The sequence below is a fragment of the Phaeodactylum tricornutum genome, chromosome 25, assembly GCF_000150955.2.
Source record: "Phaeodactylum tricornutum CCAP 1055/1 chromosome 25, whole genome shotgun sequence".
NCBI classification, from domain to species: Eukaryota; Bacillariophyta; class Bacillariophyceae; order Surirellales; family Neidiaceae; genus Phaeodactylum; species Phaeodactylum tricornutum.
The window spans coordinates 366818-382140 of NC_011693.1; the positions used below are offsets into that span (position 1 = coordinate 366818).

A 15323-nucleotide genomic window follows, 5' to 3' on the forward strand; every position below is an offset into this window, starting at 1 on the left:
TAGCAGAAACAATCCCTTGTCAAAATTCAATAAAGGGCACCGCGTGGGGGTCGCTATCTATTGACTGTGGAAAGATTGTATCGAAATGCTTGCATCAGTTCGGCATCCAAGTGTTCGGTCGCGTAGTGAAGATCGGGTTGGGTCAAGTGTTTGAGCCGCATTCCCAAGTCTCCCGTTTTGATCACGGCCTTGACAAAGTCCGCGCCGCTACCGTGGTTCTTGCTCGTCCCCGTTTCCACCACGTGGTTGCGGTTGGCGGTACCGCCCACGCATTCCGCAATGCTTTGGACAATGTCGTCGGAATGCAGCAGCAAGTCTTCGAAACGGATCATCAAACGTGGGTAGGGTGCCTCCCAGTAATCGCGGTACCATCGACTCCATAAATGTACGAGCGAATCCCAAAATTGTACATCGGTGGCGCTAAAAATGACCTTGACGCGAAAGCTGGTTTGATTGCGGGGCAGCTTATCGGCGCTAAAGCGTCTGAAATCTCGAGGCAGCGTTTTTAAACCCGGACAGCGTTGCGCGCCGCGGGCCCATTTGGCGGCGTAGGGATGTTTGCACTGTACCGGGAGAGTAAACCAGAAGGATTCGTGTGGGCGGTATGGTATGGGAATGGAGCAGACCATGGCCAAGACGACATTAACCACGTACCATGCTAATTTGTCAAGTAGTATGTCCATTCCGAATGTTTGAACATAATGGCTGTGTGTGAGGAACGCGCTTTGCATGTCGGCGGTGCACAGGTAGTCGCCTCGCACCCGGGCCGATTCCCCGTGACCACTTGTACGCACCTTTGCATCCAAAAGAATGGATCCCGTATAACGACAATAGGCAAGACTGCCGTTTGATTGATTCCTTCCAGGGACACGGCGGCGTGATGCAATCGTTTGCTTTCGGTCCGGTGTTTGCCCCACGGAACTTGCCAGGCTTTTTGTACACCGAAAACGTTGTTGGTCAAGTGTCGTTCCAAGGCGTTGGTTCCGGTGTTGAACATTCCGGCGGGTGCGACGTACCGTTCCGCCTGGGGTATGGCGTCGCGGAAGGCTTGACATGTTTCAAGACCTAGGACAATGGGTTGATCAATGGGACCGTAGAGTGTGGTGAGTGTGCGGGTATCGGGGAGGAGTTCCCAGGACGGGGCCTGGATCGAGGTGACGCCAGCCGCGCGGAGTACCTCCAGAATGACACGCTTGTCTTCCGGAAAGGATAGCTGCTGATCCAGAACGATCATCGTATCGCTGTGATTCGTGGTCGTGTTGGGAGAGGCCAGACGCGGGAGGCGCAGTGCCGTTTGGTCGTTGTTGTGTGCCGTGTGATTGTCGTCGCCGATTCGATGGCGTTGTTGTTGTTGTTGTTGTTGTTGTTGTTGTTGCCCTAGCTTCCATTCACCGTTGCTCCAAGGCAGAGAGGAAAGGCCCCCCATGCCTACCAACGGTTCCCGGTGTAAGCGTACCATTTGTGTCAGAGAAAGAAGCATTAGTCCGGCGAGTCCGACGAGGAGACCCGTCATGCAACGGGACGTCCGATTCCGAGCGTTGGTCAACCCCGGTTTCCGTCGTTCCCGCGAACGTACCGAAACCACCGACCGTGTGCTCGACTCTAAAGGATCCTCACGCATGGCGTGTGTGTAGTGTGTATACACGTGTGTGTGTGTGTATAGTGTGTGTATATATGTACAAAATACCCAAGCCAACGGGGGTCATCTTCTCCCCTTGTCCGACCCGAATCGCTAAGGTGCGGTGCCATGGTCGAACAATGCGGGTTGGCAACTTTGTGATCTCCGGGTCTATTCACCCAAGCGCCGTTTGCGTCTTTCACCCAACCGGGTTGACCGTTCGTATTCGTGAGTGACTAGGGGATGGCTAGATCACCTAGTCTCGCGGGTATGAAAACCATCCACACGACTGATACACGTCATCTTCAGAAACATTTGCTTTTGGCCGTTTGCGATTCAAACCGATGCTCTGTCGAGCCTGCAAGCCGATCGAAAGAGGTTACCCTTGACCATTTGCATACCGAATTCTCATTTCGTTCGACTCTTCACAATGAAACTTCCTTAATCATCTAAAATGACCCTATGCAAACAACACAACAGCATTGCTTGTTTTGTGATGATTGATCTGTCTCTTAATATGCACAATTGTCTGCTGAGATCTCTGCCCAACTTGTTTGTTGTTTTGTACTCTGTAAAGGTTTGTTTCCGCTCTTTTTGTTTGGACTCTTAAAACAATTGCAAGTTTCCAGTCTCAACAATGCCTATGAATTTTCTCTTGTAGTCAGCTAGATGTCACGACTCCGCAAGTATACCATCTTCATAATAAGTGCGAAACACCGGTTGTCTTCATTCTGCTCTACCAAGATTTGTAGCCTGGTATACATTGCTGTACATTGTCGCTCTCCTTGGTAACTTGACTCACTCTCGTGTTGAGGGAGCGGCAAAAACTACTTTCCACATGGGTTAATACAAGTTCACCTGTTCTGGAGCCCTGACAATGAAAGTAAAACGTCAACATTTGTGCAATGTATCGTCTTACACAATGGACAAACTTTGGGTACCCACACAATTCAGGAACAACAGTAGTGATGTCACTGGAAAAAGATACTTATATATGCATCATGAACTAGGTTTAAACAAATATGTGGTAAAACCTTTTTCCATTATATTGCAAAAATAGTACTGAAACTACTATGAGAAAGGCATTTATATATTGTTATGTTTCAAAACACCAATATGCAAATAGTTGTCGAAATTCAGTTAATGTAAGAAACTAGTATGAACATGAATTCTTTAAGTGCAAAAACCAACATGAAATTTGAGATTCAAGATGCTCGGAGTAGGAAATCCCTACGACAAGCATAGGGTTCAATATCCCTAATTTGTGGAGACAAGTCTAAAACCAAACTATAGTCCTTCAAAAGGAAATCGAATGCAAAAACAAAAGAAGAAAAGAAAGGATTCCCCTCTAGGAAGTGGATAAAGACATTAATACATACCTTATAGAGGAAAGAAAATGGAATAATACTTTGGAGTTCTTATTGTGTTGTGCATCTAGTGGTACAGGTTTACAAAAATTAGAATTGGAACACAATGTGCTTACCAAGGTATTGTTCTCAGCCTCAGGAAGCAACAGACGGAAGCGGCTACCTCCTTTGGTTTTCCTTGTGCAACACTGATTGCGAAACATCAAGCGACGGACGGGAGCGGCTACCTCCTTTGGTTTTCCTTTTGCAGCACTGATTGCAAAAAATCAAGCAACGGACGGTTGCACCGTGAATAGAAAAAGGCTACTGGCAATATAGGCCACAAAGATGTTGGTACTGGCTTTGGGAATACAGTCAACTCCCTTTGGGTTGTACAATGCGGGTTCCGTTTTCGTCGTTGCCCCATACGAGATTCTGAAAAGTCCCACAGCCGCCCATTTGCACGGCGGAGTCGTCGGGGAATTGTTCCATGGCGGCCACGAGGACTTGAATACCTCCGGCGCTAGCGATGCCGCCCTTGTTGTTCTGATCCAGTGCCAGATTCTGGAGTGCTCTCCCGCCGGCAGCTTGTACGAGTGCGTCGTCGGAGAAGCGGTGCATCGCCTTGACAATGGCGAGGAGTCCACCGGTGAGACTAATGGTGACACGGTTGGGAACATATAGAATCTTTACATACCGGTATTTTCCTGTTTAACATTGCATGTACATAACGCCTTGTTGTTCTATTGTCGCAAATACAGCAAACTCCCAATTGCCGCTGCCGCAACACTGGGAACTCCCTGCAAAATTGTCAACATATTCTTCGAACGCGTCGGGGCAGCGCTGCTGCCAAAGCCCGTAGCTGTTGGTTTCGGCTATCATCCTTGTTTCCATTAGGTATGCCATATGGTACCGGAAGACAATAAAAGACTAATAATAAGGTAGTTTCATTGTGAAGAGTCGAACGAAATGAGAATTCGGTATGCAAATGGTCAAGGGTAACCTCTTTCGATCGGCTTGCAGGCTCGACAGAGCATCGGTTTGAATCGCAAACGGCCAAAAGCAAATGTTTCTGAAGATGACGTGTATCAGTCGTGTGGATGGTTTTCATACCCGCGAGACTAGGTGATCTAGCCATCCCCTTGAGTCCCGGTAACGGTCCCCAGACCGACCTCTCCTTTTTACCCTACCCTACTCACCCGACGAACTGAATGTGTGTGCAGAATGTCGTTGGAGTTGCCTTTTTTTCGTCTCACACCGGATCGTCCCAATCCGCACTACCACGAGACTCTTCCATTGTGTGTGTGTGTGTGTGTGTGTAACCTGTGAATGTTTCGGTTTGGGGAAAAGCAAGCATTTACTGTACTATTGTCCGCAGCATCCGTAGAATCCGGATCAATTGACATCATCCGCATACTACACCGAGTGCTGGTGAATTGTGCGATTACGGCGAACGTCGACCGAACGAAAACATGTACGCCGTGACGATTCTGTGCTGGGCTGGGTGTTGGTGGTCGTTGGGAGACGCCTTTGCCGTGTCACCATTGTTCCACCCGCTTTTTGTTGTGAGGAATAACCGTCCAGCGTCGTGGTCCTACACTACCGAGTTGTCTTTGGCCAAAGGCAACAAGCGGTCCAACGAGCCGCGTTTCGAGTCTCAAGCTCCGAATCGCACCGTGTTGGAGACAGTCAAGGGTAACCAGTCAGACTCGTCAACGTTAGAGTCAACATCACCAAGAGACGCCGAGGCAACAAAAAATACCACTGCGTCTGTGAGATCCATCCCGGAAAACACTCCCAACGCGACCGTAGCTGTCTCGTCATCCCCACCACCACCACTACGAAAGATCGAAAGCTCCCCGTCACCGACCATTCCACCACCCCGTGTCAGCAGCCACAAGCCGACGAACGTGGCAAAGAACTGGTTGTACTTGCAGTCCATAGGCGCCATTACGGGTCGTGGCGAGTTCGCGTCCGCGTCACAAAAAGAGTCCGTCCGTACCGTGGTGGCGGCGCTCGAAGCCGTCAATCCCACCCCAGAACCCGCCGCCTCCCCACACTTACTCGGTCGATGGGAACTCGTCTTTACCGACACGCATCTGTTTCGGAGTTCCCCCTTCTTCATGGCGGCCCGGGCCGTTTGCGTCACGGACGACGCCGTCCAACAATTTCACTGGTTCTGCGACATGCACCGCCGGGCTCTCGCCATTAGCAATATCAGGGCCGTCCGTCAAATTATTGGTCCAACCCGTTTGACTTCGGAATTCGAAGTCCGAGCCGGTGCCGTACCCTTTCTCCACGACTTTACCCCCTGGGCCTATTCCGGAGGTTGGCCGATCACCATTGACGGTTCCATTGTCAGTACGGCCGATTGGCGACTAACGACCAACGCGACGGCGGCATCGTCGTCCAGCAACGAGACGAACAACGCTATGGAATTCTACATGGACACGGTACAAATCAAGGGTTCCAACCTGCCCGGCCTCCGACAGATCCTCGATACGGGTAACGTGCAACTCCAATCACGGGAACTGGCCCGCTGGCTGGAGAACACCGTGGCGTCCTATCATACCCCGCGACCCGTGTTTGCGACGACTTATTTGGACGAAACCTTACGGATCAGTCGAGACGTGGATGGACACGTTTTCGTCTACGTCAAAACGTCCGACGATACCACACCGACCGATTACAGCCCGATTGACGCCGACCTCGGCGTAGGACGGTTGTTGGAAGGCTTCAACGATGCCGTTACCAAGTTTTACCTGTAACGTGACGTAACGTAGCGCGGTAGAGTGTAGGACAGGATAGTGTAGCCGCACGGGATGTTACCCAAGCCGATCTTTGGCGCCATTCGACCGAGCGTCGAGAGCTACTACCACAGGAAATGCGGGCACTTTGGGAGATAACCAGACAGTTAGCTATACACCCGCCGTGGTTTGTCGACAAGCGCAATCCATATTCCTTCGATTTGTGGCATTTCCGGTAGATAGGTAGATTGATAGCGTACAGTATGTATGTATTATAGTTTTAGGTTCGTAGCAGGGTTAGATCTGCCTGTCCTGGACCCGCGAATTGCAGTGATTGTGCGACTCGCCATTTGACCATCGCGACGCTCAACTGGTGGCGGGATTGACATGTAAGGAAAGGCTCACAGTCACAGTCAGTTGGGCGCACTGACGGGGACTGTGACTATGAGTCACGTTTATTACGACACGATACGATGCGACCGGACTCCTGCGTTGTTTTCTGCCGTTACGGTATAATGTGTCGAACAGTTGGTTGCGTTACGGTTATTGACAGACAGTGAAATGAGCGTGCTCGGTCTGGTCTCTCACAGTCTCTCTGACTCTCGTGATGGTTTTTCATCCCTTCTTCGGCGTGTTGGCTTACATCGACGGGTAATCTTCGTTGTTGATCCCTTTTACCTATAGTCACACATACACACACACACACACAAATCTCCCAGCGTCCCACCCGTACCGAGTATCACCGAGCCAAGAGTGTCCGACCACACGCTTCCGTTCGTTTGGCTAGTGTAGAGTGTGTAAACGGTCCTGTCTCGTCCTTGCATCACACATACCGTGTAGCATTCGTGTTCGTGCACCTATTGTTGTTGTTGTTGTTGCATCGGTTGGGTGCCTACTATTGCTGCATGCCGGGGACACACGCTAGTACCGCGACGGTACGACTACTCCGGTGTGCGACGGTACCACCAGTCGGTCGATCGTCACCTTCTTTGAAACGGCGGTACCAATCGTACGCTCCCCGAGTGGTGGCGGCGACTACGGCAACGGCAGATATTCTGCGGAATGCCAACGGATCCTTCGATAGTCCTAATTACCGGACACTGCTGATCCGCCGGTGGGCTTCCTCCACGACTACTACAACCAGTACTACTGCGACTACTACAACGGCCACGTCCACAACGAGTGGGGCTCCGGATACTACTTTGTCAACTTCTGCACTCGGTCGGATAGAATCCCTAACGTCGACGACTTCTCCATTGGCCCTGATCGAACCCATGTCCATGCCACGTATTTACCGCTATTTGAATTTAGCAACGTACCAACGAGATGAGCTGGAAAGCGTGTTTGACAGAATACGAAACGGATACGCTCTCCAAACTACACACGACCAAAAGACTGCCGTCGGGACTGGGCCCGAAGCCACGGACTCCGACTCGGTCGATCCAGAGGAAACCATTACGGACTCTCAGATCCAGCGGTATCTACTGTCGCGCATTTACGAGCTCGAAGAAGAAAGTGACGAAGTCATTGAAGAAGGTCCAGTTACTCAGACCTTGCGCGAACAGTACGTACAGCACGAAAGTCAACGCTTTCTCCGAGCCTTTGCGGATTACGCGACGAGGGCACCCGGGAATGGTACGCTTCTGACCACAACGACCATCAACAAACCCGAATTTTGTGACCTTTTGACAACCAAAGCCAGTCAAGTTGATCTACAGCGAACCTGGCCCATTACGGTGAGTATGCTCTTGGTAGGCTCGTCTGTGGGAGTCATCACGCCCGCCATGCCTTTTGTTGTTGAGCAATTGAGTTTGACGGCGAGTCAGTACGGTATGGTGGTCTCGGCCTTTGGATTGGCCAAAATGCTGGGCAACATCCCGTCCGCGATTGCCGTGGAACGACACGGACGGAAACCCTTCATGACCTGGAGTCTACTCATCATTGCCTGCGGCGTGGGCGGCATTGGTTTAGCCAACAGTTTTGAAGAACTCTATATTTGTCGATTACTGACGGGTACGTGACAAAAGGGTCGCGGCAACCTCCTTTATTTGTTTCTAGTTTACACACAACACTCATCGCTAGTACGTTTCACATCTTGCCTCTGACTGTGCGACTGCAGGTCTTGGTGTGAGTTTCTTGTCCACGGCCGGCACGCTCATGATTTCAGACTTGTCCACGCCGTTGAATCGCGCGTCCACGTACGCGCCGATTATGAGCGCCTTTTCGGCAGGCACCGCACTCGGACCAGCCCTCGGTGGGATACTAGTCGACCAGGTGGGCCTGCATCCAACATTTTACATGGTCGGGGTTTCGTATTTGGGAGTCGCAGCCTTGAATCGAGCCATTTTGAACGAAACCAAAACACATGCCGTCCATTTTCCGTGGCAACAACGGCGGTCCGGCGATGATGTCGCGGGCGACAGTTTGTCGAGCTCAGTCCAGGACGCAGTGGGTCAATGGGTACCGTTGTTGCAGAATTCGTCCGTCCGCAACATTATGATTATGAACGGGATGTACTGGATTGCATTGGCGGGCTCACAGATGACATTGTTGCCGTTAATGCTGACCAATTCTGGAGGCTTGGCCATGTCCGCGACTCAAGTTGGTCAGGTCTACATGTCCATGAGTCTCGTCCAAATCGTCGGCAACCCGCTATTTGCCAAGGTTATGGATAAGACGGGCAAGGCGCCGGCGATTGTGACGGGTTGCACATTGATCAGTACAGCTATGGTTGGACTCGCCTACTGCGACGATTATACACAATTAGCAGCAGCGCTGGGATTATGGAGTATTGGATCGAGCATGCTCAGTACAGCCCCTCTTGCTCACCTTTCGGATAAGGTAGATGATGCCAAGCGGGCCCAGGCAATTGCACTACTAAGAACCTGCGGGGACGTTGGATTTTTGATAGGGGCCACTGGAATCGGGGCGTTGGCCGACTGGACTGGGAGCCTGGAAACAGCTATGCAAAGCAGTGCCGGTTTGTTGTTCACAGCAACGGCGTGGTATGCAACCAGACAGGTACTGGATTCACGGATAGGAGCGCCTGCGAGAAAGTCGACCTCATAGATTCTGGTAGTGAGCGGCATATTTTGCTCCGTTCACTGATCCGTGAAATATCTTTTTAAATGCGTCCACACATTGTTCAAAGCCATGGTTTGTAAGACGACGTGCACGGCCGCTTGCTCTCGCTTCGTAAAATAGTCGGAGTATGTTTTGCCAGCCTGAAATGGTACTGGTTCATCTTTCCGTTCCAATTGTAGAAAATCTAGCAGCATATCGACCGTCTCATTGAACTGAGTCTCGTACCAGTCATAGTGCACAACCAATGCATCTAGGTTCATGTCTTGAATTGTGATTGAAGCCATGTTGTGCCATTCAACGTATCGAATAATCTCGGCGTGACATGGAACATTCTTGGCAATATGTAGCAACCCAGGATTTAAGAACCGAGCTTGGTTTTCTTCCTCACGATAGCGTTCATTGAGCTGACTGCAGTACGCTCGAAACCCTGCCCGCGTCGATTCAAAGCCAGTTGCACTTCGATTTCCCTTTCGTTCGTACCGGAAACGAGCCACAGCATTGTCGAATGGATTTCGAAACAAATGCACGGCCTTGCTTACCTTGAACGGAGGATACAAGACCTTTTCTATCCATCGTTCCTCTTTAGCGTCGTCCACCACCAAACGATCTCCGGACAGACAACGCAGCCGAAAATTGTACCATAGCTCCACATACTTATCGGGTGGGCAGTACACACAAGGCGCGCCGCAGTGTGTTTTAGTCAACACGTACTTTGTCGGTTTCGGCTGAGTGCTAAAGAAATCGCCCCAGAACGGACCGGAAAGCTGATCCTCAAAGACTGGGACCGAGCTGGTCTACCGAGCATACAACATGCCATACATTTGATGTGAGAATACCATGATTTGGAATGACTGTATGGAACGTCTAGCGATAATCCAAAAGTATTCATCTTACCGCGTTCGAAATCCGGCTAGCTCTCATCGAAGCGTAGTTGCTGGCAATTTGGGTTTGTGAAACACTCTTCACTAGATGCGAAGTATAACTCGTACCGGAGTTCGGAAAGGTCATTAGCCAGGCAATCTGCAGTGAGTTGGACTTTATAGGTTCTCTCGCTATATCGGTCCTCTGTAATGCAGATGGAGGTATTGATAAATCGATACTTTCGTTTGATCTTGGTCGGGGAACGGAAATGCAATCCTCTGACAAAGCCGCTGGATTCATATGATCAAATTGAGCTGTGTACAATGCAGTTAAGAGAGATGAACCACATGATGCTATCACAAGAAGTGCAACTTGATGGAATCGACATAGGAAACGTTCGTGCCAGCGGTTCCCTTGGTGCCCATGGCTCTTTTGTTGGGGAAACATTGTTGCAGGCGGTCGCAGCAAACCCCTTTCGCGCGAAGACACCGAGTCAACGGTTCTTCGCTTGATTCTGCTCGTTATGTTTTAGCGATCTGGGCCCGAAACGGATTGAGACTTTCATCGCCCACGCATTTCTCGCAATAAAGAGAAAAACGAGAAACAGGCGCCCGTGGCTCCTATTTTCGTCGTCGCAAGCAGTCAGTCTCTGTGACTAACTATAACACTGGCTACTCTAGAGCTAGATATGCATTGGCTTTCACTATAACCTGTGAAACCCCTATTTTGAGTTTGAATTTAAATGCTATACCTTTGCATATGAAGGACGTGCAATCCACAGTCATTGACAGCCACGAATTGCACCTATCTGAAAATCACTTCCACGTGGAATTTCATTACCGATGTGAATCTGGAGCCAATAGGAAGACACCTGAAACGAGGGATGTTCTATGAACTACCCAACATTCACTGTCTGTGTCATCATCGGAAACCCTCTGGAAGGCTTTTTCCGAACTTGCAACAGGATATGCTGAGTGACTGAAGGAGCTTGAACAGAATTGGTGCCAAACATTCTACTCGTGACTTTGATCTTGACTAGCAAGCTTCCCATATTGCGAAGTGCTACATCTAAGAGGCAAATTAGTGAAAGCTTCTCTTTAAAACAAATCAAAATTCTTAAAAATTGCTGCTCCACTCTAGATTTCAAGTCAGTTCAAAATTGATAGTGTATTTGATGTTCAAGCCGCAGGCGCTGCTCTCATCATTGATTCTTGACCAATAAGCACGTTCATGTAGAAAATAGCATAGTCTTGATTGCTTTCAAAGCCTCTGAATACATCTGCTCTACATGAATCCAATCCAAGTCGGATCGATTGTAAGCAGTGATGCACTTCTTCTTTTTCGAAGAAGAGGGAGTGAATCTGACCCATGTTGTTCGCAATAGCCAAACTTAAGATGTCACCAGCTCCTATTCCTTGCAAGTTGTTGGTGACTTCCGAGGCCATGCAATATAATTTAAGCGCTTTTTTCAGGAAGAATTCCTGTTGACAGCAAATGACTTTCTGAGCACTAGCAAGATGAAAACAGAGTCCCAAGTTGTAGAGCAAAAGAGTGCTAATTTGATCCCGACTCGCATCGCCACGAAGGTTGTCGTTGCTTGCGGTATCAGCAGTTAGTGCTTTCTTAAAAACGAAGAAAGACGTTTGATCGCAAAGAAAAGCAACGTCTTTCAAATACACTTGGTGGTCATTTCTGTGGGAAATAGTTCGGATTATGAGCTTGTCTGCATTTCTCTTCTCTACTGCATCACTTCCAAAATGAACGGAAGCGTCCAGGAGAGCTTTGAGCGCTCTTTTGAACACGACTGCCGCTTCAGGAGAGTGGCCATCGTAAAGGAGCTGTACACCATAATCGTTCATCTCTATGACGGATTTTATGCTCATCTGTCGTATACGAGCCACAAAAGAGTGATGTAGTGGTATGACCAATTCAAAGTCCAATTTTATGCCACGATAAAGGAAATTATCTTCGAAGCAGGGAACGGTTTTTTCACTGTCAATCTTCTTTCCAACCCAGAGGAATCTACAGGGAATCTAGTGCCGACGATGTCTCTAACAGTAGATGTCTTCTCGATGGCTTCCGATCGAAACAGGCAAACCACATCTAAATGCAGGAAGACAAACTGTAAGCTACAAAAACTTTCAGAAATCCACTAATTTACAGATAGTGAATGATATTTTTGATATTCTTGAAAGAAAGTATTGAAGAAGTTCAGGAGTTCTGTTCCTTTTTTGTGGTAAGTAGGCTACATTTTTGGAGGGCGAAGGAATAATTCCACAAGAAGTGTGCTATCTTGGAAGGGGAAATCCCCTGCAAAGTGCCGAAATGACCACGGCAAACAGATTTTCTTCTCCACGCAGAATACAATAATTCGATTTCTCGTAGGAAATTCATACACATACTAATCGGGGATTTCACCTAACACTAATGAGATTTTTCAGGGAGAATTTGGCTCCTCTACCTAATCAATTTTTGTTCATGTAAGGAAATGCACAACTTCCGGCAACAGTTGCAGGCCCACTCGACATGAAATACAAGCGAGCATATTGACCTGAGTCAGAAGCAGAGCTCAAACCAACATGTAAGCCTGTTACAAGAACGTTGTTCAGCAGTTCGCATTCTTATGACCACAACATTCCCACGTGGTTCAAACATCCACAGTTTCTTACAGAAGCACAAAAGCAAGGGATTTTCAGTAGTTGTTTCTTTCGAGCACGTGCTCCCAAGGGGTAACTATGAGATCGTTCATATTAAGAAATGGAATAGGCAAATTTAGATACTAGGCTAAAATAAGGGTTCCAAGAAGAATCGAAATGAGTCTACTTTAGCATCAGCAACAACCTCTACAACTGCGCTGCTTGTTCACTGTCAATGAATTGTACGGATCGTCTTTTGAGAGCTATACTGGATTTTATGACGGAAATACTCTTTTACAACTTCCCATGTCTTCGATGACGCCGACATGTGAATTGCGCTGGCAATCGCATTGTGCTCTCTGGGCGAAAAATAGTCATGGTACTTTTTCCCGGCTACAAAAGGCACGAGATCGCCCACAGGCTTCAGATCCAGGAATCGCACTAGCTTCGACGCTGTAAACCCCAAGCGACTTTCATACCATTCGTAACGAAGAATGAAGGTTTCTATTTCCATGTCTCTCGTCATCCAAAACGTTAGATCATGCCAAAGCACATAGCGAACGAATTCAGCTCGACAAGGGACATTTTCAAACGCATTCCTCAACTCCCTATCCCATAATATTGACTTGACCTCGGAGGTTTCAAAACTATCATTTAGGTTTTTGCAGTAGTCGCGGAATCCTTCTCTTGTCGCTGGGTACGCGACGGCGCTACGTCCGGACCTGCGTTCATGATGGAAGCGTGAAACGACATTATTCACTGGATCTCGAAATAAATGAATCGCTTTTTGTACGTGTGTGGTAGGGTACACCTGCGTTCGGATTGTGGTGCTATTAATGATCTTTCGAGCCGTAAGGCATTCTCGTCGAAAGCTGTAAGGTGACTCGATATACATTTTAGGAGGACAGTGTACGCATTTCCCTCCACAGTGTGTCTTAGTCAACACAAGGTCGGCCGGGTAAGTGTAATTGGCGTTACTCTTTGTGGCGGCGTCCATCCAAAACGGTCCTTGAGGCTGATCAAGTCGAATCGCGACATTCGTGTTGGAGGACTCGCTGCCAACATACGTCTTCTCCAAGCCATAATTGCTGGCGGAAAACGTAGCGGACAAGTGACGTAGCATAAGGATGGTATAGGAGGTTCCCGAGTTTGGAAAACTCATCAGCAAGGCTATTTTGGGACCCTTAGTGTCTGCTTTCTTGTCAACGTCCTTTTCATGGCGACGAGGAGACATGTGTGCCGTACAGTTAGTTTTTCGAAAAGCCTTGGCTTGTCCCGTCGAACCTTTAGATGCTGTGTCAAGGACGATCCGGTCGGAAGAGTGTGATCGTAAAAGACGCAGCTCGGTAGGGATTCTGCCCAAGGACACGATCAGTATTGCCAACGAGAGGACCACGCTGCTTCGTTTGTTGAATTCGGCCTGCATCGACATCGTGCTTCTATCAATCTCAATCAGAAGTACAAGACTATGAACTAGTTCCCTTCCTGTGTCGGATTGTTCGTCGACCGAAAAAGCGTAGCGTGGACGATCCTTTCTTCGTCCCGCCGAAAGCGTGGCAAACTGATTACGATGCCTCCAAAGGTGCGGACCGCCATCGCGTACGCAGTCGGGCAATCCGGTCCAACTTTGCCGAGCTGTCGCACCTCGGACGGCACAAACTAGCCTCATTTAGCTTTGCGGAGAATGCTCACGTTGATGTGGTCTTGCTCGAGAAAACGAAAGATAAGTCCATCTCCTTGTCTCGATGCCTGCGCCATTTGCAAAAACTCAGGACGGCCAAAGTCTTTTGACGGGATCGGGAAACGCGCCACAAACATCTCATCGGTTTCTTCCGCACGGCGCTCCAACACCAGCGGCTCTCGAAGAATATTGAGCAGGTCCGTAGCAGTAATACTAACGTCGTTTATGGTGAGATCGTGATGGGACGGCGTCTTGGTGAAGGCGGCAACACTTCGGGAGAGAAGCATAGAACAGACATCGACACCCTGATACTGTAGTGAAAGTAACACACCCAGTAGCAGTAAAACTCCGGACCAAACACGTCGAGGAGACACAAATCGCTTGATTCTAAGTGTACGCATTGTCTCGATCGCAGGGGGGGGGCAATTATATGTTGATTTCGAATCTTTCGAAGTGTAAATATATAAGATTGATAGCCTACAGCCCGCCCTTCCCAGCCCAGATTTCCAACTCCGTTCCCCAGCCAGCACCTACCTACCTACGTTCTTCGATCACAGTCAGTCAAACCTGCTGGTCTAGCAAATCTGATTTTGCTTCGCAAGCATTCATGAAAAATACGAATATCCAACGTGGAAGATACCTACTTAGGCACCTGGACATTCCTTGATGTCGCAGATGATTTGCATCCATAAAATATATGAAGAGCTCGAATGACGGTACCTTTCTGCGTGCACGAACCCGAACACCTACTGTGAATGGAATTCCGAAAACAGGTTATCTACCTTCTATTCGGTTTCCCTCTCTAGCATTACGAAGCAACTATCTTTAAGGAAGTCAACGTCTGTCAAAATTAACGTGCCACGGAATTGCACCACGGAGCGCTATCCCCAAATCACGTCTTTCAACCTCGTCACATTAAAGGTATATCAAGCATATTCACTTATATCTTGACATCAGGTATATCAAGCATATTCACTTATATCTTGACATCCTCCCTGCTTGATACTCGTTCCTTTGCCCCTGAGCCACCTCCCCACTTTGGAGATGACCCCTACCCCTTCTTTCTTTATCCACCCGAGTAAAGTGTTGACAAATCCTTTGCCCCTGAGCCATCCTCCCCACTTTGGAGATGGCCCCTACCCCTTTCTTCTTTATCCACCCCCTTTCAGGTGTCGGCAAATAGTGGGGAGAACCCCTACCCCTTTCTTCTTTATCCACCCCCTATCAGGTGTCGGCAAATCAAGACTTCTTGAATCGGGCATCGAACTCCCGGACGTTACCATGTCAGAATTAACGTGCCATGGAATGAAACCACAGAGCGCTATCTCCAAATCACTTCATTTGACCTCG

General features: G+C 48.8%; 4 protein-coding genes across 4 annotated transcripts; 2 read left to right on the top strand and 2 right to left on the bottom strand.

The window, feature by feature from the left end:
- Positions 1–53: 53 nt before the first annotated feature.
- PHATRDRAFT_49942 (predicted protein) lies at positions 54–1732 on the bottom strand (the record flags this gene model as incomplete). The annotated part of the gene is made up of 3 exons (XM_002184754.1): positions 795–1732; positions 655–658; positions 54–563 (listed from the first exon to the last, which is right to left on the bottom strand). Exons 1-3 carry the CDS (start codon positions 1619–1621, stop codon positions 54–56), a joined length of 1341 nt encoding a protein of 446 aa, XP_002184790.1. The 5' UTR covers positions 1622–1732.
- Positions 1733–4275: 2543 nt separating this feature from the next.
- Positions 4276–5946, top strand: PHATRDRAFT_49943 (predicted protein). The gene has a single exon (XM_002184661.1). It carries the CDS (start codon positions 4437–4439, stop codon positions 5730–5732), a length of 1296 nt encoding a protein of 431 aa, XP_002184697.1. The 5' UTR covers positions 4276–4436; the 3' UTR covers positions 5733–5946.
- Positions 5947–6616: 670 nt separating this feature from the next.
- Positions 6617–8780, top strand: PHATRDRAFT_40779 (predicted protein; the record flags this gene model as incomplete). The annotated part of the gene is made up of 2 exons (XM_002184662.1): positions 6617–7724; positions 7831–8780. The coding sequence occupies 2 exons, from the start codon at positions 6617–6619 to the stop codon at positions 8778–8780; spliced, it is 2058 nt and encodes a 685-aa protein (XP_002184698.1).
- A 3636-nt stretch (positions 8781–12416) lies between these two features.
- PHATRDRAFT_49944 (predicted protein) lies at positions 12417–14374 on the bottom strand (the record flags this gene model as incomplete). Its single annotated transcript, XM_002184755.1, has 2 exons — positions 12417–13951; positions 14011–14374. 2 exons carry the CDS (start codon positions 14372–14374, stop codon positions 12525–12527), a joined length of 1791 nt encoding a protein of 596 aa, XP_002184791.1. The 3' UTR covers positions 12417–12524.
- Between the last annotated feature and the right edge of the window lie 949 nt (positions 14375–15323).

What these genes read in the sequence shown, in the direction of transcription:
- PHATRDRAFT_49943 (XM_002184661.1), top strand. Translation starts at nt 4,437, where the DNA reads ATGTACGCCGTGACGATTCTGTGCTGGGCTGGGTGTTGGTGGTCGTTG.